The 20937-nt window shown below is 38.3% G+C and overlaps 1 protein-coding gene across 9 annotated transcripts in view; it reads right to left on the bottom strand.

Annotated features, from left to right (window-relative positions):
* The window catches only part of enah (ENAH actin regulator), a 112277-nt gene that overhangs the window by 3555 nt on the left and 87785 nt on the right, over positions 1–20937 (bottom strand). For 4 of the 9 annotated variants that reach the window (XM_056269535.1, XM_056269534.1, XM_056269532.1 and 1 more), the window contains 10 exons: positions 13641–13996; positions 9041–9775; positions 7383–7714; positions 4852–4991; positions 4641–4689; positions 4444–4495; positions 4014–4080; positions 3457–3516; positions 1716–1800; positions 956–1013 (listed from right to left, as the gene is read on the bottom strand). In XM_056269535.1, coding sequence (XP_056125510.1) covers positions 956–1013; positions 1716–1800; positions 3457–3516; positions 4014–4080; positions 4444–4495; positions 4641–4689; positions 4852–4991; positions 7383–7714; positions 9041–9775; positions 13641–13996 — 1934 coding nt within the window. The remainder of the gene's footprint in view (positions 1–955; positions 1014–1715; positions 1801–3456; positions 3517–4013; positions 4081–4443; positions 4496–4640; positions 4690–4851; positions 4992–7382; positions 7715–9040; positions 9776–13640; positions 13997–20937) is intronic. The other 5 variants (XM_056269537.1, XM_056269533.1, XM_056269538.1 and 2 more) reach the window with 5 other exon arrangements.

Below are 20937 nucleotides of genomic sequence, written 5' to 3'. Positions count from 1 at the left end.
AACGGCAAAGAAGATATACGCCAAGTAGCGTCTACACTGCCGGGAAGAAATAAGACGAGGAAGATGCGAGGCAAGATGAATGTAGAGCTGCTGGTCTCGTTGGTGTCGGAACATAAAGACTATATGACAAACGCGACAGCAACTACAAAATAGGACTATTTCTGTTTTACATTTAACGCTATCTAATGTCAGGGAATGAATTTGCATGTTCACTCGGCTCATCGTCAGCGAAAATCGCTTGGGTGTGAACACAAAAAACGCGTTGAAAAACGCAGGCGAATAACGCGCGCCGATATTCGTCCCGGTGCGTACGGCCCTTTACAGTCAAAGGTTTAAAGTTTAAACGCCTAATTATTCATTATTACTTTTCAAAATAGGTTAAAACAATAGTGATGTCACTAAAACTATGAAAGAACACCAAAAGGTTATATGGGAATATTGCATGTTGTGATCAAAAACTGGACACTTGCTATTTCACTACTCATTCCAGCTCATCCATTTTTAATAAATAAATACAAAATATATATAAATAAATTCACAAATATAATAAAAGCTCAAATAATTTACTATTTATTATTAGCCTAGATTACAGATTATTTCTAATTAAAAATATATTTGTATAAAAAAAAGGAATAATCCATTAAAAAAATTAATACATTCATTTAGATTAAAAAAAATATTACTAATTTAAAATAAATTAGCCACAGTTTACCTAAATTTCCGCTAGATTTCCTTTAACTGTTAATTGAGGGAAATAAATGATTTTTTTATTATTATCATTAACAACAGCATTATAAAGCATTTAACCATAGGGCTTTTGATCAAAATGTTTTAAGATCATGAGAAACAAATTAAAACTTTTGACTGTGTGAGTGTCGAGCATTTTGTTTCTAAAAGTATTAAAAAGCTCAATGTGCATCATATATTGTGGCAATACAATGCAATAAAATGTTACCATCAATAAGTTCTTCTTTCAGCTTTGATAGTTCCTTCCTCATCTCTTCTAGAATGTCCTAAAAAAGAAAATCAATACATTAAGAATTTGATTAGAATACTGTTTGTTATATACAAATCAAAAAGAGAACTGTTTTCAGGTCAATTAGATTGCGTTCAAGACTAGAATATACACTAGAATGCAAGAGAAATTAGATGCCATAAGGACATTGTGCCAAGTAAAAATACTGACGTGACCCGTTGCAATGAGTTCTTAATATAAGCTATTATATCAAATGCAGCTATAAAAGTATTAAATGACAAGAGATCCAGATGAGTAGGTTTATTCTATAACATCAACATTCAAGTCAATTTAAATGCAGCTGCTATTAGTAACTCTTCAACAAAAACACACTGAGCACTTGGCGGGGGGAAAGTTGAGGCAGACAGAGCTGAGCGACTTGAGTAACTGTGTCCTCAGATAAGTGAGATTCCTACATTTGCCTTTCATATCTAACATGCTCATTCATAGAGAAGGGAGGTACAGTATTGCCTTTGAAAAGAGGACTATTATTGTACACACCCACAAAAGCTTGCACTTTCAACCAGTAATTCTCCCTCAGTTTTTTAAGGAAGTGCTGTAATGAGAAATTGTACCACCAGCTTTGGTAACACTTTGCCAAAGTATTGAGGAAGTGAACAGCCCCTCTATCAAACCCGAAGGGCTAAAAGGTTAAATGAGTTTCAGTTCAAGTTAGTTACTTCTTGGTTTTGAGAAGTACCTGTTTCAATCTGTCGTAGTCAAGAACTTCTGTTGGCACCCCATTGGCACTTATGGATCCGGTAGGAGTTGGTGTAGACCTTGGTCTAAGAAGAAAAGATATGGTGTGAAGCAAAGCTATTTTAGTCACAGAAGTCGACACTGTGCAGTCAAGATGCAAGGCAGAAGTTAAGTGACACACTTTAACAGTCATTTCAGATGCTGTGTAAATCTACACTGTTACAGCACCAATTACAATTGGTGATTCAAAGAATATACACAGCATTAACATGGGAAAAGCTCAAGATGTGTGAGGAAAATGCAGGATATTTCAGATTTCAGGTGAAATTGTTGTACTGAAAAGGAAATTCACACATCCAGATATAGCGGTATATGCATAACTGGCCTTGAGAGGAGCTGCAAATTCATCAAAACCAACATATTTGTAAAGTCAGCCCCAACAAAAATGGCACAGCAAACCAAAAGCTTGAGACAGGATTCACACTTCAAAATACACAATGCAGCTGCCGTATCACTCTCATGCTTGTCTGAAGCTGAATCAGACACGATACTATTGCCAACACAATAATCACCATAGGGTAGAACATGGGAAATGAGGGAAATGACGCTTTATCTATCCCATCAGAAAAGAAATGAATGCTGAACAGTGGGTTGCCTTGTGTAGAAAGGAAGTAGAAGTCAAGCGGATAAGAACATTGTGACAGCTTAAAAGTCTAAAACAAATTTCAGAGGAAAACTTTTGTGTGAGATACAAGCGTGTACAGCCCGAAGGCATTGTATCAAAGCTTTCTGCATTTTATATGTGAAAGGATAAACCAAATTAAATGCACATTTGTGGGGGGAGGAGGGAGCATGTTATCTTTTAAACCAGGTGGACAAATTGGCAAGAGAGGACAAATGCTCCAGCTTTCTGATATGACCTTTGACGACACCTAGTACTGCACAATATATCAGGACGCTCTAATAATGATACTATGGTTAATCCTTCATTGCTTCCTTCCCTTTCTCAATGAAAAGGAACATTCAAAAAGGTGCTATAACTATGTGCACTTTAATTTAACAGGGGGGGATTTTTATTACAATTAACAGATTTTCTTCAGGATTATAGTCTTGGAAACTTTATTTCTATTAGGCCTTAAATTACTTTACATTATATATAGATTTTATTGTTTCACTCTTGTCCCATAAGTGAAATTATTACAAACCATTTTAACATTTATAGTGTGTGAAAATTATTTATATACACTACCATTTAAAAGTTAGAGGCGGTTTGAAAGAAGCCTCTTATGCTCACCAAGGCAGCATTTATTTGATGAAAAATACAGTAAAAGCTACTATTGTAAAATTTAAAATAACCATTTCTGTTTTGGTATATATTATAAAATGTAATTTATTCCCGTGATGGCAAAGCAGAATTTTCAGCATCATTACTCCAGTCATCAGTGTCACATGATCCTTCAGAAATCATTGTAATGTGCTTATTTGGTATTCAAGATCAATTTATTATTATTATTATTACTATTATTATTATATGTATGTATGTGTGTATGTGTATATGTATATGTATATAAAAGCAGCAGGGGCACATTCATGGTGATTATATTGTTGGCAACAGCAAAATCTTTGTGTGTGAAAAAAACCCTGAAAAACTGTAGAAAATCACAGCAGCAACCCTCATCCTATTTAAAGAGCACTCTCAGCAAACAAAGTCTAGAAAGAGTTCTCAAACTAGTCTCTTATACCTGTTTAAGGAATCATAGTACTTGTCAGTACCCATCTGATTTCTCCATGGTGTGTCCCGTCTGTGAGAGTAAAGAGACTAACCAGGTCAGAGGTCAATAGTGTGGATCTGAACTATTTATTTTCATAGTAATCTTCTGAAAGGTCTAATTTAGATGAAAGGAGAAATGTTTCTATTTCAATGTAGCCCTACTGAAAGGTGCTTCAATAATTTGTATAATTGTATGTGCAAATGCCTGAATGGATGGCATATACTAAGCAAAAAAATAAGCGAATCCTTCAAAAAAATGCTGAACAGCTCTGGTACACACAGATCTGATGAGAAGCAACAACACTGTGCTTTAGTGATGTCAAGCACGGGACCCGACTGCCTGCATTCTGACATGCGATTGTGAGGAGGCCTCCGGCCACAAGCACGTGATGCAAAGCAGTTGAAGCAACAATAATTCAATTTAGCTTTAAGAAAGCGGGACCTGCCGAAGAGTCAGATCCCAAAAGCTGGACATTTTTCTTCAAAAGGCACTATGAATTGGTGGATGTATAACATGCAAATTATTACCTTCCAATGACTGGTGATTTGCTACCATTCATGGTGTTTGTCCTCTCCCAAGGCTTTCTGGGCATATCTGTACAAGAAATGTAATGCAATGTTACATTTTATGATATTCTCATATTTTATAAATAGCCATGATTCTCCAATGGTTTTGCTTCAAGACCCAGTTAAAAAAAATGAACTGCACAGGCTCAACAATAAGCTAAATTATTAACATGAGATAGACTGAACAGCTGTCAAATGTTGCATTAGTAGCCAGTGTTAGATGACTATGCACTAAAATACTTTGACTGAACAACAAACAAAAGATATGGGAAACATCACCTTCCTTTTAAAAGTTGAAAACCCCATTTATTTCGCTAACCTAATGATTCATAAGGAGCATTATTATTTGGTTTTATCATTTATTTTTTATCATTGCTTTCCCCTTGCTTACCTGGTGTGCTACAGGCGGACACTTTTGGAGTTATGGTGGCCTCAATGTCATCCTAATGGAGAAATAAATATATATATATATTATTGAAAATCCATCACATAAGCTATATGATCATGTCAATAAAATTAAGAGTAGTCTATATGTACAGGTTTAGCCAGAGACTGTATACAGCTGAATGAGGCATTATATTAACTCACAGCTTTCTGTTCAGGCTCTGGTGATGATCCCTTCTCAGCAATTCTTCTCCTGTATCAAATCAATGGTACATATTCTTACATTTCATTTCTGGCTATGATACAACATTTCTGATAATTGACCTCAGAAAAGCAGAATTTTTTAGTAATTTCCAAGACTAATCATTGTTTGAAAACATTCTGGCATTAGAGACAGATAAAGCACGTAGTTTACCTCCTGGCCAGCAGGGCGCTCATCTCCTCCATTAGACCACCTCCTCCTCCGGGTAAAAGACCATTCCCACGGGATGCCTCGGGTTTGGCACCACCAGAACTCACCGCGGGTCCTGCTGCTGGAGCCAGGGGCTCATCACTCTACAGTAACATATGGGATTTGGTATTGAACATGTTTAGCATTTCTGATGAAGACGTTATCCGTTTTAAAGCCTTAATTTACTTTTAAAAAAAACAATAAAAAAACTAGTGTGATGTAATTTCGACCAAAATCAGGCCAAAGCGGAAGTTCGTTTGGATTTTGTTTCGGGAGTTCGAAACAGCTCATCAAAGTAAACACCTTAGAACTACCACTGGTCCATGGCGATTATGTCATATGTAGGTGTCTTATGAGGCTCTGCTGCTCTTGACATGAAAATCTTCATCGGTTTGTTGCTTCTGTGCGGTCCGTTGAGTTATGCCGCAAGTAAAAATTGACACTGACACTGTCTTTTCATGTAATACTGTAAAGCTGTTTGCTTTGAAGCAATCTATTCTATAAAGTGATATAAATAAACGTGATGTGACTTGACTGGAGAGCCGAATTGCAGAGCTTGTGCAAACATATCCACATCGCTATAGACCTTATTCACAGCAGCGCCATTTTTAATTTTTAATGGGAATGAAAGCGAGGCTGTGAGGGATAGCCTGTCCCAAATGGCACACTTCATGTGCACTTTCGGTCTTACGGACTTACAATTAATGGACATGCGCACATGGCAGCCAATCCATGAGACTGTAGGGTTTTTGACATTTTAGGTCTCAGAAGGGTGCTCGCAAGCAACCTCTTTGCGGTTGATATACACCCTCGCTGCGCACTTTTGCCGAGCACGCACTGGGGCAAGCACCACAGCAGTCAAAGCGGTGTTACGTCACGAAAGTGCGGACTCGTAGGAAGACAGCGAGTGTTTAGGGTGTCATTTGGGACAGGGCCATGCTCTCTTCAGTGGGTTGTACTGTTAATTAATTTTTGGATTGTTTTGCAGATAAAACACTCCAAAAATATCTTTCCAAGAAATTTCCCTAGACAAAAAAACTCAAGAAAACATTAGCTGTGGAAAAAATATAAGTGATCTATTTATACAGCTTCTTTTTTTTTTACAGCGGATTCCATTGAAAACACAGTAAGTCGCTTTTATACCTGTAATGGCACTGCTCCGAATAAGGTCTAAGATCATATAAAAAGCATATGATCTTAGACCTTATTCGGAGCAGTGCCATTACAGGTATAAAAGCGACTGCCGTTTTCTCACTGCTGTCATTTGTGTTGTTGTTGTTTTTTGTTATTGAGAGGAAAGGACGCAGCACATATTTACATATTCATCTAACCCCATCTCCCAGTAGTGTATTCTAACAGTATTCTGATGCAAAGGTATTTCAAACTTTTCTTTACCCCTAAGTAGGGATGCTCATATTGACCGTTTAACCGTTAACCGAAAGTAAAAAAATTGACCGATTAATACTATCAGTTAAACGGTTTAAGTTATTTTTTTATTTTTTTTTAGTTTGCTGCATGGTTAAAAAAAATACTATATAGCCTATATTTGTAAACTCACTGGGCGCGTCGACACGCGCAACCGCACGTGCCTAGAGACATATTTCACTGAGCAAGCAAAATGAAGCGAGCGAGCGAAAAGAAGTAGCCTACTGTGTGGGACCATCTCGACAGAAAGGGCGACGAAGTTACTTGCAAAATATGCTACGCGGTATTAAAATACAGCAGTAGTTACAAGTTAAATGCAAATAGGCTATATCTTGCGAAGCAAACATCCACAAGCAAATGAAAGTCGCTTCACGAAGCTGGCCATTCTAGCGAGACGTTATCTCTGTATTCCCGGGACATCTGTGCCATCGGATCATGTGTTTTCGGCCGCGGGTCGAACTCAACAGGCTGCGCTCCAGACTAACCCCACATCATGTAGACATGTTACTTTTTTAAATAAAAACTAGACAATATGTGGATTGAGGTAGGCCTGCTATTTTTATTTGACGAAAAAACTTAGTCTGGAGGGGGAAAATTGCATTTTTTTCAAAGCTTCAAACGGATTCAGTGTTTTCTTTTTGTCATCTTAATTTGTTAACTATTTAAGAAATAAAATAAAGAAAAAACATAAAATAGGCCTACACTATTTTATGTTTTTTATTTATTTTATTTTATTCTGTTGTCACTGTCAAGTGCGTGAAAATTGAATGTGAATCCAGGTTCTGTTGTTGATCTGCTCTGCTGTTTGCACGTTAAAATAAACCTGTGGGGGGAAAAACGGGTCACAGACACTCAATTTTATTTTTATTTAAATTAATAGGCTATTATAATCTTATCAGTTAACGGTTAATAATCGGATAACGAGTGTCGGTTGTCGGTCGGGAAAATTAACCGAAATGAGCATCCCTACCCCTAAGCAAAGAGCAAAAAAGAACTTCGCCATGAGTATATCAAGACATTTCAGGTGTAATTCAATGCAAATGAGAGTTTTACAGGCCTTAACCCCTTACCCTTGGCACTTTCTTTAGCTTGGCTCCAGCAAGGGCGGCTGCGAGCCCAGAGAGGCCCTTGTTCTCATCCGTGGTGGGCGAGGGGGTAAACAGACCCGAGGGCAAAGGTGGGGCAGGGGGTGGAGGTGGTGCTGGTGGCGGAGCCTGACCTGAGGGTGGAGGTGGTGGCCCAGGGGGAGGGGGAGGCCCTGTTGGGGTAAGTGTGGGAGGCAGAGGTGGTGGGGGAGGAGGGGGACCAGGGGGTGGTGGAGGTCCAGCAGTGGTGGGAGTCACAGTGGAGCTGGGAGGGAGGGGTGGTGGGGGTGGAGGAGTTGGCATCCCCTGTATTGAATCTGTAGGAATAAATAAAAAAGAACATACTAGTTAGGACATGTCTTTGTAACTTCCTGTACTGATCAATTCAACTTTGATTTGTTCTACATTTAGGACTGGTTTAACTTTTTTTTTTTTTTGCATTGTGAAATAAATTACATTCAGAATGAGCTAAATGGATGTCAGCACAATATAATATAATACAATAATATAATGTAATATAATATAACACCATAATAATTATTCACATCCAAAGCTCATTCATAATAGTGAACACAGACAGATGACACTAATACATGATTGTCCATAGCTGATGATCATTACAACATCATACACAAGGAAGAAACTGATGATTTATGGGAATATGAAACAAATCTGTACATAAATGTAACAAAATGCAGAGATGTAATTGGGGTATTGGTTTCATCCCATCTAATCCTTAAAATATAACTTAAAGCTGATGTTGCATCACTGTATAAAGAGTAAAAATCTTCACAATTTAGGACAATATCAGCCTGACCATTTCACATTTGGCTTTTTTGGGGTATAAACAGCTGACGTTTATGTGACATGCATGCCTGCCAAACACACTCAAGTTAATCATATTAGTGTGTAGCTCAGCGTCAAGCTGCATCATGCATATGGAGTGTGAAGTCTAAAACCTCTTCTATACATAATTCAGAGGAAGAGCTGATCTTATTTCTTTCATTGCTGGTGACCTGACCTCATATGAAAATCTCCACTTCTTGTATGCAGTTTGTACCATAAACCTAGTCAAAGACGAAAAAGGATTCATTTTTCATTTCGTTTAAACATCGCTTTTTAAAATAAGGATGTTTCATGAATCAAATTTGTGAAAGTGAATAACCAGAGGATGTGGGGCGGCCAGTTATAGATCATGTAAAGCTTACTGTGCATTGACAGCTCACTTGTACATGCTAACATCAAGAACTTATTTACCATAAACCAATAATCAGAATGAGATGGTTGTGATAAACTCCAGAAAAAAAGGATGAGAACTAAAGCGAAGACACCCGCTTTGCAATACGCGAGACTCAATTCAAAGTTTCACGAGAGAGTGGAGATGTGTTTTCATGCCATGCCATATCACACAATTACAGGCCACACAAACGAGCATTCATATGACCGATGATCACAGGAACCAGTACAACCCAACAGACAAGACAAAACAGCAAAACATTTCCTGAGGACTTTCATATTGAGCCAACAAGCAATCGATAGTAGCCAATTGCAGCCAAAAGCAACCCAGCTCAACATGGCAGGCCCCCTCCTCGAACCCCAATTAGTGGGTTAGTGGAGGCTGAGCAACACAGAAGAGGCCTTACCCGGCTGGCTGGGGAAGTCAGCAGGCTGAGTGGGCAGCTCTGGAGCAGAGGAGCAGGAGTCTCCCAACCCAGAGTTTACAGAGTGCTCAGCATAGGCGGGGAAGGCTGTGGAAGGAGAAGGGAGAACAGCAGGCTGGGGTGAGGGACAAGACACAAGGGGAGCGATGGGCAAGGTGGGTGAGGGAGAGTACAGGGGCGGTGGAGGGGGTGGCGTCGGGGGTGAAGAGAATGGCTGACCCGAGACGGGGGATGAGGTGTGGAAGTGAAGCGAGGTGGGCGGCCCGTTGGGCGCCGAGATGGGCGAAGGGGGTTTCTGGGAGAGCGGACTAGGGGCTGGGATTGCGATCATCGGGCGAGGACCCGTTGCCTTGCCCGGGGGGCTGCTTATCATGACCGGAGGAGAAGGCGGTAAGGGAGTGAAGTTGTTAGCCGTCCAGATGACAGATTTGGAGGCCGGAGCTAAAGGAGGAAGAGCTGGGGCAGGGGGTGGCGGTGTGGGCGGGGCAGGTTGTCTGCGAGGGACAGTGGCGTAATGAGGCAGGACCGGGTGGAAGGCGGAGCCTAGCGATGTGGCGAATCGGGAGGCCGAGTGACGCAGGGGCGGGGTCGGAGGAGTGGCTGTGGAGGGCAATGGCGTCGGTGGAGGGTAACTGGGTGTGGAAGGAGAGACTGGTAAGGAGGAGGTGGTCTTGTTGTATTCGGGAGGTGGAGGAGTGTAGAGGGTGCTTTCAAATGCTGCACACAACCGGAGGACAGGACAGGACAGGAGGGAGGTAGCAGCAACCGTGCAAAGGGAAAGAACACAAGACAAAGAGAGAAAGGGGGGAAGGAGACAGAAGAGAGAAAGGGGGCAAATGAAGCAAGAAAACCAGCAGAGACCTACAAGTCCATCATATGTTCTTATTTCTGTCTATGAACAGGGAACACACTAGAATTAGTACAATCGGTTAGCTGTGAAAACATCATGAACTGGAAAAGATAGATCAACTCCAACACATGGGCAAAATGTTACACAAACATCCTGTTTAGCATGTAGTACTTTCAGGAGACGGCACCGAAGGGTTACTGTAACTCCTGGATGCACGTGAGGTTAGGGTCTCAGTGTCATCACACGCCTGCTAAAGGCTAGTCATGCCAAGAAAATTATAATGAATAGCAGTTATGCTAATGAAAACTTGTTTGCTCTTTTTGCACTTTATACGGTCTAATATCACATTAAAATCTGAATGGGTTCAAACTAATTCAACCCAATACTCCACTGAAAATTTCCACTGAAACAACATCATTGGTGAATCAGGAGCTGTGTACAAAATCACAAACGTATGCACTAATAGTATTCTAATTTTTTGAGTCAGCAAGTTTTTTTAAAAATGTTTTTAAAAGAAGCCTCTTATGCTCATACAAATACAGTAAAAACAGTGATATTGCAAAAAATTATTACAATTTAAAATAACTCTCTATTTTAATATATTGTATGTAATTTATTCTTGTGATATCAAAGCTGAATTTCTGACATCATTGCTGTTTCATGATCCTTCAGAAATCATTCTAATATGCTGATTTGGTGCTCAAGAAACATTTCTGATTATTATCAGTGTTGAAAACAGTTGTGCTGCTTCATATTTTTGTGGAATCTGATATACATTTTTTTTTCTTCAGGATTCTTTGATGAATATAAAGATCAGCATTTATTTGAAAAAAAAAAGTATATTTTTTTTAACATTAACAGTTTTGTAACATTGTAAATATCTTTACGGTCACTTTTGATCAATTGAACGCATTCTTGCTGAATGAAAGCATTAATTATTAATTATAATAATTTAAATTTGCCATATATTTATGGGTTTTTATATAGGAAATGCATGTAAATTCATGTTTTGGTTTATAGAGAGTCTGCCCTGTAAGAGTCACTGCCTGCCATATGTTGGCGAAATCTTTCTGCTCTAGTGATTCTCATAAGCAGCCTGCAGACACAGCTGCCCTCCTGCTGCGTGAAGCCCACCACGCCCCCTGAGCACTCTTCAAAATACACATCAACACACAGGCAAACACAAATTATCATGCCCTACATTCAGGTTATTAACCCTTTCCCATTGTTCAAGCTGGCTTCATGACTTGAGTGCAGCTTTTTTCCTTGTTTTAAATGATAATGTAACCTATTTGTCCCTTACTTTCTTCCATTTCACTGGCCTCCTCTGCATTTCCACACTATTAGCTTTGACAAGCAGACCACATGACCCATGATGTAATGCAGTATGTTCACCAGAGTGACTTAATGAAATTCGTCCACTCCTAAAGCACAGGCGGTCACATGGCAAGACCAATCAGCTGTGCTCTTTGGACTAATCCAACTTTATTAAATCAACTTGTGACTAGGGATCCTCACTCACATACACAGGTTTTAATACTAATGAGTATTTATTTACAAATTATTGCATATCATATGCTGAAGTGAAAAAGTGAACCTTTAGCAAAAAGTTTTGGCTATTGTTATCCATTTACACCTGCCATTAAATTGAAGTACCTGTTTCACTTATCCCTACTAGTGCCTCGACTAATGATACAGATTTTGTTGCACCCATCCGGCAGAATCTTAGGATATTTATTTGATAATCCTTCTCCCAGACATGACGCAGAAGTCACAGAGTCAAGACAATACGCACCAAAAATACAACTTCCATACAGAAAAACTCAATTTAGTGTCAATTCAACAGTCAGAATAAAACATTAAGAGCACCTGCCAGTCAATACTGCAGTGAAAAACACATCAGTTGCCGACTGTGATGATTTGTCCAAATATATATTTTTAAAAAGGACACTGAAAACACATTTATGTGAGCCTTCCTTGAGAGCTTTTGTGAGTATGTAAAGTGAATATCACTGAGGAAAAACCTGTCAATATTTACAATTCACTACAATTGAATAAAGTTTTGTTTTCTGTAAAAATTACATTTTCACAAATCTGACTGCCACATTAACAATGTGTGACAGAACCAGTTGAGTAAGTAGTAATTTAGGTTCAATACATCCCTGAGCAAACTATACAGTATTTAAAAGGTTTATGACTTGGTACTGATGTACTTTTGGCATTCCTTCTGTGGAATATTGCATCTTGCTATATCCAAAGTACAACATCAGTGGCATTTAATACAGATTTTCTGATGCAAATATCACCCCATGCTCAAATGTTTAACACTTGAATGACAATTATGCCTATAAAGCCTGATGCCTGGCCACTCATACAGTGTCTGTAAAATAAACATCCCCTCCCCCATGTGTATTTTTGGATGGCGCATGATTCTGAGAATTGTATCTAATATGATGAACTCAAATACTGTATATGCACAACTTTATAACAGGCCATTTAAAGCCAACAGTAAGTCAAAATTTACCTTATTTACTTTCTTATTGCAAGTTTTTTGTCTTATTGTGAACTATTCAAAGGTGCATGTTACTCTAAAGCAAAAGAAACTTTGTAAAATCTAAAAACTTTCCTTTTCTGCTAATCTTATTTATACAGGCTAATGGATAATGTTAACCAATAGCCAAATAGCTATTAAGCCAATGTTTTAGCAAACTTGAATTCAGTCTGAATACATTGTTATATAATGCACACTTTTCACAATCCAATCTAATAACAATGGAAAAAACATGTCCGATATTTTTTCCCCACTGAATATCCTGTTTCTATCAGACCGATGTCAAATTACAAAAGTAAAACAGCTTACAGCAACATTCGTATTGAATCGACATCCCCCCATTCTCAAGCCCTGGCAGGTTACCCATAATCCTAGTGAGCTGTACACAGGAGAGTGTGAGAGAAATGTGGTTAGTTTGTGAGTTCCATCATCTTTCAAGCTGTGGATTCAGATTCTTCCAACATACTGACAGATGGACACGTCAGGAGAAGATCGCCTATTGATATAATAAGACCCAAAGAGGTAGTGTCCCGTCGAACAAGAGGCCAAGCACATACTAAAAATATATTTTACAGCAAGAACAACGAAAGGAAACATCGAGATGCATTATAGTAGAGATGTACGTCTCCAATTTAATATTTTCCATATTAAAATAAAAATATAAAATATTTATTTCCATATTTTATTTATTATTCGTTCATTTTATTATTGTTGTGGTGCTGCTTACATTCACTTAAACATCAAATAATTGATTTAACATTGACAAGAATCTCATTTATTTGAGTTTATGCGAATGTGGCGAGTTCTTTTTAGGCAAAGTAGTACAGATTTTCAATATGTTGTTTATCGGTTATCAGCCATAGTATGAAAACAATTAGCAGCCAGAACTGTAATATCGGAGCATCCCCAGTTCGAACACATAGTTAACAAAATAATAACATTAAAAATAGTTGTAAATAAAATTTCATGGGCGTAATAACTGCAGCATGGTAATAAATTGTTTCTAATGTACACTAACAGCATTTCACAGGCATTTGCATGCTCAGCAACAGAAGAAACTCCACATATATTGTTAGTTTGTGTTAAAACCTCATTCATATTTTGACCTCAGCCTATCCTGTCTTCATTTTATCAGTCAGTCCTGTCTATTAAAAGACGTTGGAGAAGATAAAGATGCTCACCGGCGTTGGAGATGCGTCTCCCTCTCTCCCAGTCCATCTGCTCTCTGTCCAGCTGCTCTTGGTGCTCCCTATCTTGCTTCTCTCTCTCCGCACGCTCTCTCTCCATCAGCTCCCGCTCGGCGCGCTCCCGTTCCTGGCGTTCTCGCTCCAGCTGCTCCTGCTCCTGATGCTCACGCTCCAGGCGGTCCAGACGTTCCTGCTCAGCACGCTCCCTCTCCAGCCGCTCCCGTTCCTGACGTTCCCTCTCGGTGCGCTCCCGATCCAGCATCTCTCGCTCCAGCCGTTCCCGCTCTAGCCGCTCTCGCTCCAGTCGTTCCCGCTCTTGCTCCTTCTGACGCTGGAGCTCCTGCAGCTGCCTGAGGACACATCAGAGCAGAAGGGAATGAGTTAGTGTTCATGGTAAACCTACACATTTTTACATCTTTAACAACCATGCAACAACACCGCATTAGCAAATTCTGATTTGGTTGGTTTAGATAGTTTTGGTACTATACACTACCATTCAAAAGTTAGGGGTCAGTAAGAATTGTTTTTTAAAAGAAATGAACCTTTATTCAGCAAGGGCACAAACAAATTGATCAAAATTGTCCAAAGACCTTTAACCATTCATTAAAGAAGGGGGGTGATGTAATGATGCTGTAGTAATGATGCCATCACAGAAATAAATGACATTTTACAATATATTAAAATGAAAAAGTTATTTTTAAAAAGTAATTTCACAATTTTTTTTTACTGTTTTTACTGTATTTTTGATCAAATAAATGCAGCCGTGGGAATCATAAGAGACATCTTTCAAAAACATTTAAAAATCTTACAGACACCAAACTTTTAAATGGTGGTGTAGAATTATAAAAAATTATAAATAAAATCTAATTCATGTAAATTCCAAGTGCAGCTGGACAAGCCTAAAAACATTTTGTGCTGAATATATTTTATCTAAATAAAGAATATTAATAATGCCACAGGTAGATTTTTATAGATGATTGATGAGATGTAGATAATTGAAAAGTAACCTTGAGGAGCAGTTTTGGGCTGTTTAAATTTCAGTCAGTGTATTACGCAGGAGCTTATTTGTAAAACAGCTGTTTGAGGCCGCTAACAAGATGGCCTTAAAGGGCCTTTGGGACATTTTCAGTAATAAACACTTTTATAGGCTTTTATAGGAAGAAAAAAAAAATACAAAAATGACTTGCTTTCTTCAGATACGGAGACAGCTGATCACTAAAATCGCAGTACATCACATCATACACTAGATGGCAGCAAGCTCAAACGGGTCACAAGAGGTGTGAGAAGTGCCAACTTCAGCATCAGACTTGCAGATGTTCTGCTAAGTAAGGGTTTATGAAAGATTTGCTTGTCAGTCCTCTTGTGCTTAATCAGCATCCAGCACAGAATTCCAGTGTGTAATTACATTAGAGAGCCAGATACATTTAGACTGTGGAGAGCAGGCACAGTAAATGAAGAAAAACAGGCTGTTTGCAGCTCTGGCTCTGAAACTGGACAGATGGACCTAACTTGAAGACAGGGACAGAACAAACTGAAGAACATTCATGAATGAAAGCAAATCAAAAGCAAAGAGCCTAACAGCATAAAGAGGACATGGTGTATTATAAGGAGTTTAACGTCAAGTCATCGTTTAAGGATCATCATCCAGGTTTTTGTACACAATTTCCACAATAATCTTCTTTTAAAAAATCATTCCCCAAAAAAGGACAATTCTGTCATTTCTCACAATCATGTTGTTCCAAAACCATTTGCTATAATAATTATAATAATTTCACAAACCCAAAGCGCTACAAACCAAATAAACATTGTATATTGTAAAATGTAATACTCCAAACAATGATATAATAATATTATAATATATGTAAATAAATAATCAAATAAAGTTGTGCTGTCAAATCGATTAATCGCAATTAATCACATCTAACATAAAAGTTTGTGTTTACATAATATATGTGTATATATTTTTATTAGGGCTGTCAAACGATTAATCACGATCTGTAGCGGAGATAGCGTGGGTGCTTGGGTGCGGCCGCCCCAGGGCCCCGTGCCAATTAGGGGCCCCTCAAACGCCGCTGATCTTGCGTCACGGAACGGGGCCCAGGCAAAGTACACCCAGCAAACACATTTACGTTGCGGCAATGCCTGTGGCACGTTGCATTACTGCTATGGCAACGTCGCTGTCTACATGCTCGCAACATTGTAACAATGTAGAATTGAAAGACTCAACAGGGCTGTAGCAACGCTGTTGCACGACATTCAGCAACTGAGAGACGACTTTCTGACAATTAGCCTACATTTTTTAGTATGCTAGATATAGATATCCCCATTTAGCAAGTTATGTTTTTGAGGTTAATTTTTAATTAGTCATAAGATAATTATAGGCTATACTTTTAAAATATTGTTGGCTATTTTATTTAAAATATAAGATTACTTGGCTCAACAAGTGACACATTCTTACATATGCATTCATCAAATATTTTACGTTTTTTTTTAACGGTTTTAATTTTAAAATGACTTGGTAGCAGAGGGCCCCATGATGAAGCTCCGCCCCCACTGTACTGAGAGTCTAGCTCCGCCCCTGATCACGATTAATCGCATCCAAAATAAAAGTTTGTGTTTACATAATATATGTGTGTGTACTGTGTATAATTATTTTGTATATAAATGCACACACGTATATATTTAAAGCTGCAGTCCGTATCTTTTCCTCTTTGTCGCCATCTCTCTGTTCGAAATCTGTAACTGCAGTGATTCGCGGAATTATTATCTTTACGTGGGTTGTAAATCGGCATGAAACAGCGCGGATGAACACAGTGCTTTGAGGCGAGTGGTGCTGTCAGTCACCGCGCTGTGTGGATACTGTCATACAGAATCACAGATTCACTTTTTGAAAGTTTGACCAACATAAGAATTTTCATAAGAAAATGTCTTCTGAACAAGTAAGTAACATCCATTTTTGTTCTGACCAACTAAGGGGGAAAAAGCATTCGACATGATAAGCTTCGTTAGATTTAATCAACGCGATTTACAGCAACCGTGCAAATTATAGCCTACTTTGTTCTCAAATTGTTCATGTTAACAACATCAGCATTGCGTGACTAATGTTAAATTGAATGTGTTTTATGGTTAGCAGCTACCTGTGGTTCAGAATTCATATTCTCCATAATAGCAAATCGAGAAAGGCACAACAAAGGAAACTCCATAACTGTGTGAATTAAGAAAATGTACTGTTACACGATTGAACTATTGAAATGTCTTACTTGTTCAGCAGAAAAAAGCAGTCTCTTCTTCCGTTTTGAACCCCTTCAAAACACGGAGTTCACGCACTTTTCAAAAGCCCCGCCGATGTTTAAATCCTTGTGTTCGCATGAGACGGTTTCTTTCTCTTTCTCTAGCCACCTTAAATCCGAAGTACGAAGTCTTTTGGGTTTTATAACTGCTGAATCTCCAGTTGACACTGATGATTGTTGTTTGGATCTTTCTGGATGCCATAAGTTTAATTATGTAAAGTGCTGCGAGAAAAGCCTATACATCTAAACATCTCGTCACGCGCAGTATAGCCGGCTAGCCGAAACTCCTTCTTTATGTGTACGGGTGTGACGTCATGACGCAAAGACATGCTCGAATTTCCCGCGGAAACCCACCAGTACCACTGGAATTAAAATCATTATTACAAGCTAACCGTTTTGAATCTAGCTATGGCAAGCAGATAGTTTTGACCACTGGCAGAATAAGTTTTTTTTTATATAATTATTTTGGATTAGTTTTAACTTAAAAAAGTTACGGACTGGAGCTTTAAGAAAAATATGTTATTTATATATAAAATGTTTATATTTATATAAAATATACATTATATATAGGCTACATTCAGTCTATATACAGTATATACATGCAAATATTTCTTAAATACACATGCATGTGTGGGTATTTATGTATTACAAATAATTATACACAGTACACACACATATATTATGTAAACACAAACTTTATTTTGGATGCGATTAATCGTTTGACAGCCCTAATTTTTATATATATATATATATATATATATATATATATATATATGTGTATGTGTTTGTGCGTGTCTGTGTATATATATATATATATACACGTTTACACACATATAGGTGTATATATGCATATAAAGTTATGTGTATAAGCAGTATATATACACACACACACACACAGAGATTTATAATATTTATATAAATATAATAATATATACACACACACACGTAAACAATTTTTTTATCTTAGATGTGATTAATTGATTTGAAAGCAGTAAAATAAATAAATGATACAAATAAATGAACACATAAATCACACACACAGACCTGGTTTCCATGTTTTATGGGGACTTTCTATAGACAATGATCTTTATACTGTACAAACTGTATATTCTATGCCCTTACACTAAACCTACCCATCACAGAAAACATTCTGCATCTTGACATTTTCAAAAAACATCACTTGATTTATGATTTATAATCCATTTTCCTCATGGGGATCAAAAAATGTCCTTACAAAAGGCAAGGATTTTGGATATTGCCATTTTTGTGGGGACATTTTGTTCCCGTAATGTAAGGTTTACCAGGACCACGCTCGCACACAATTTACCAGGTTGGTAATATAGTACAAAATACAAAGAGTTCCTAATAGAATTGATTTAATCTTTAAGTAATTTAAATGACTAGTAAAACAGTCCAGCATAGGGGCTTTTCTAATGGCAAAAGAGAAAGCATTCCATGTTATTTTTAAATAAACAGTAAATAATTACATTTTTCATTTTAAGAGACACCCACATTAACCTTTTGTCATTTTTGTGTGATCTACCCCTTTAAATTATATAACCATTAAGGATAACCATCCTTTTGAATACATTTTCTGCCAGATTTCAGCTGTCATGGGAAACTGGATGATAAATAATCACACATCAGTGTCTCGTCATTGGGGTTTGCATTAAGACAGGTGATCCTGTTCTACCCATCTGTCAACTAATCTCCCACACGTCTTTTTGCATGAATGGGCGTATATGATATCATTTCCTGGGACCTTGCCAGGCACACCTTCCACTCAGTAGGACAGTAATCGCCATGACAAATATCCGCTCAGGTACACTGACATCATGCCTCCACAAGTTTCCCAAGAAAAGAATAAGATGGGAAAAACCACACCCCAATCGTTTAAAAGACCCCTTGAGAAGAGCACGTTTACGCCTAAGGCTCCAACTGGCACGGTCACACCTGCTACGATATAGTCACTCCTGCTGTATCATCAGTCCTGTCACTGAAACTAACTAAATCTCAGAAGAACTAAAGAATTCACAGAAACCAGAATATGTTGAAACGGCAGTATTTCTGTTCACTTACACTAATGTTAGCACTTGAAATCTTTTTCAAATTAGGCTTTTCTCTTCAGATATCTTCAGATAACTGATCGACGTTTGCCTCGAATCTGACTTGGTTTTTCATTGCAATATTGGACAATTTAATATCTTTAAAGTAAAAGCAGCAAGAGAAAATGCTTTGCAATATTTCACTGCATTCTAACTGTAAGGCCAATGTCTAGTCAACAGACCTTATGACAGCGGTTACTTAACTAAGACCACCAATTTTAAAGGGATAGTATACTCTATGTTGTCCGTCAAACAAAATGACAAGTGATTTCCTAAATTGGAACTAGAGTTAATGAAAACTGCCCAAACACACACACACACACCTTAACAGTCTTTTTATTTAATGGAGTGAACATTGCGGAATCACAGAAGTTTAAAATGAACAAAGGCCAATAAAGACAGACAAGTCAGATCCACCACTTGCATTTTTGAGATTACCAGGGGATTTCGGGAATGGAACGAACAAAACTTAATTAGCCACTCTGGATATTCAAATTACATGTGCCATAAAACAACTTTACCATAGTTAAACAAATTTGCCAAAATGAAAGCTTGAAAAACAAAATGGCAGATAGCAACAAGGCTTCTCTGAGCAACGATTAGGGTCTTTACAAGAACAAACGGAACACTTGCTATGCGTTTTGGTCGTTTATTTAAAGGTATAGCGGAGGATTTTCTTTTTCCGGGTGGATCATCAAGACTATTGGTCCTCCTAGTTGTCAATCATTCTGGTGATATGTGTACGTAAGGGCGTCGTACGTGCTCTTCCCTAGGTAGTTTTGGCTTTCTGCGCATGCGCACTTTCAGGTGTATATGTGTGGTGAGCTACGGTTTCAGCCATTCATTGAAGCTCGCCGTTCTCATCGGGTTTTTTCAAAATGTCTGAGGGTCGCAAGAGAAAAAGTGTCTACGAATTGTATGATAAGAAGAGAAAGGCCTCTGAAGAAAGAAACAAGACCAGAGTGTTTTTGGGAGAAAATGTCACACGCTGGCGTGCGCTAAAAGCACAGGTTGGGCTTCCCACCGATGCCTCAGTCGCGAAGTTTCTACTCGACAGGTAAAGTTTGGCATGATATTTGGAAAATCCATTTAAAATCACTGCTAGTAAAAGTTAATGTAAGCTATGATTAGCTCTCGGGAGCAAATAGAGTGTTGCGCATGTGCATTTTTAAAAAAATTGGAGAGGGCGGGTCTTCTCTAAAATTCGAAAAGATCCTCCGCTATACCTTTAAACGACAACAGCGTTTTGCAGGCCTGAAAACACAAACTGTGTTTGAAAATTGGTGAAAACGGTGATGTCATGCACATGCGTATTATGTGTTCCGTCTATAGGCTCAGAGTGACTCTTTACAAAGTGACATCGCCAACTACAATGCATAAATACAGCATTTTAAATAATTTTCGCAGATCCGTGTGAATGGGGATCGTTTTGACAACGTTGTCGTCTGTACACAAAAAAAACGCAAAGGAAAAACTTTGTCATGTAAACGTACCCTCAGATTGGCTATTTTGGGCTGTCAGTCATTTATTTGTCGTAAGGTCAATTTTAACCACTTTGAGCAAATTTGACAACTGCACCAAGGGTCGGGGCTTAGAAAAGGGTCAGTTGTTCAACATCTGAAACTGATACAAGTGCAGTTGGGTCGAGGGGAATAAAACTATAAAGAGCTAACCATGAATCCACAAGGTCTACTATGAAGACCTTCCAAAAAGAGCTTCCATATGCTTAGTCTACTGCCCAAGTTCTCTATATATGCTTCATTTAGTTGCCTTGTTTCAGAGTTGTTCTTGTACCGGGGTTCCCAGAGGACGTATTCTGAGCCACTCCATTACGAAAGGCTGTTGCAGGGTGGATTGCTGAGAGTGTGTCCCACTTCCCCCCAAAATCCCTGCTGA

Source organism: Rhinichthys klamathensis, unplaced genomic scaffold, assembly GCF_029890125.1.
Source record: "Rhinichthys klamathensis goyatoka isolate OS25496 unplaced genomic scaffold, OSU_Roscu_1.1 h1tg000281l_1, whole genome shotgun sequence".
Classification (NCBI taxonomy): domain Eukaryota; kingdom Metazoa; phylum Chordata; class Actinopteri; order Cypriniformes; family Leuciscidae; genus Rhinichthys; species Rhinichthys klamathensis.
This window is presented reverse-complemented; position numbering and strand designations above follow the sequence as displayed.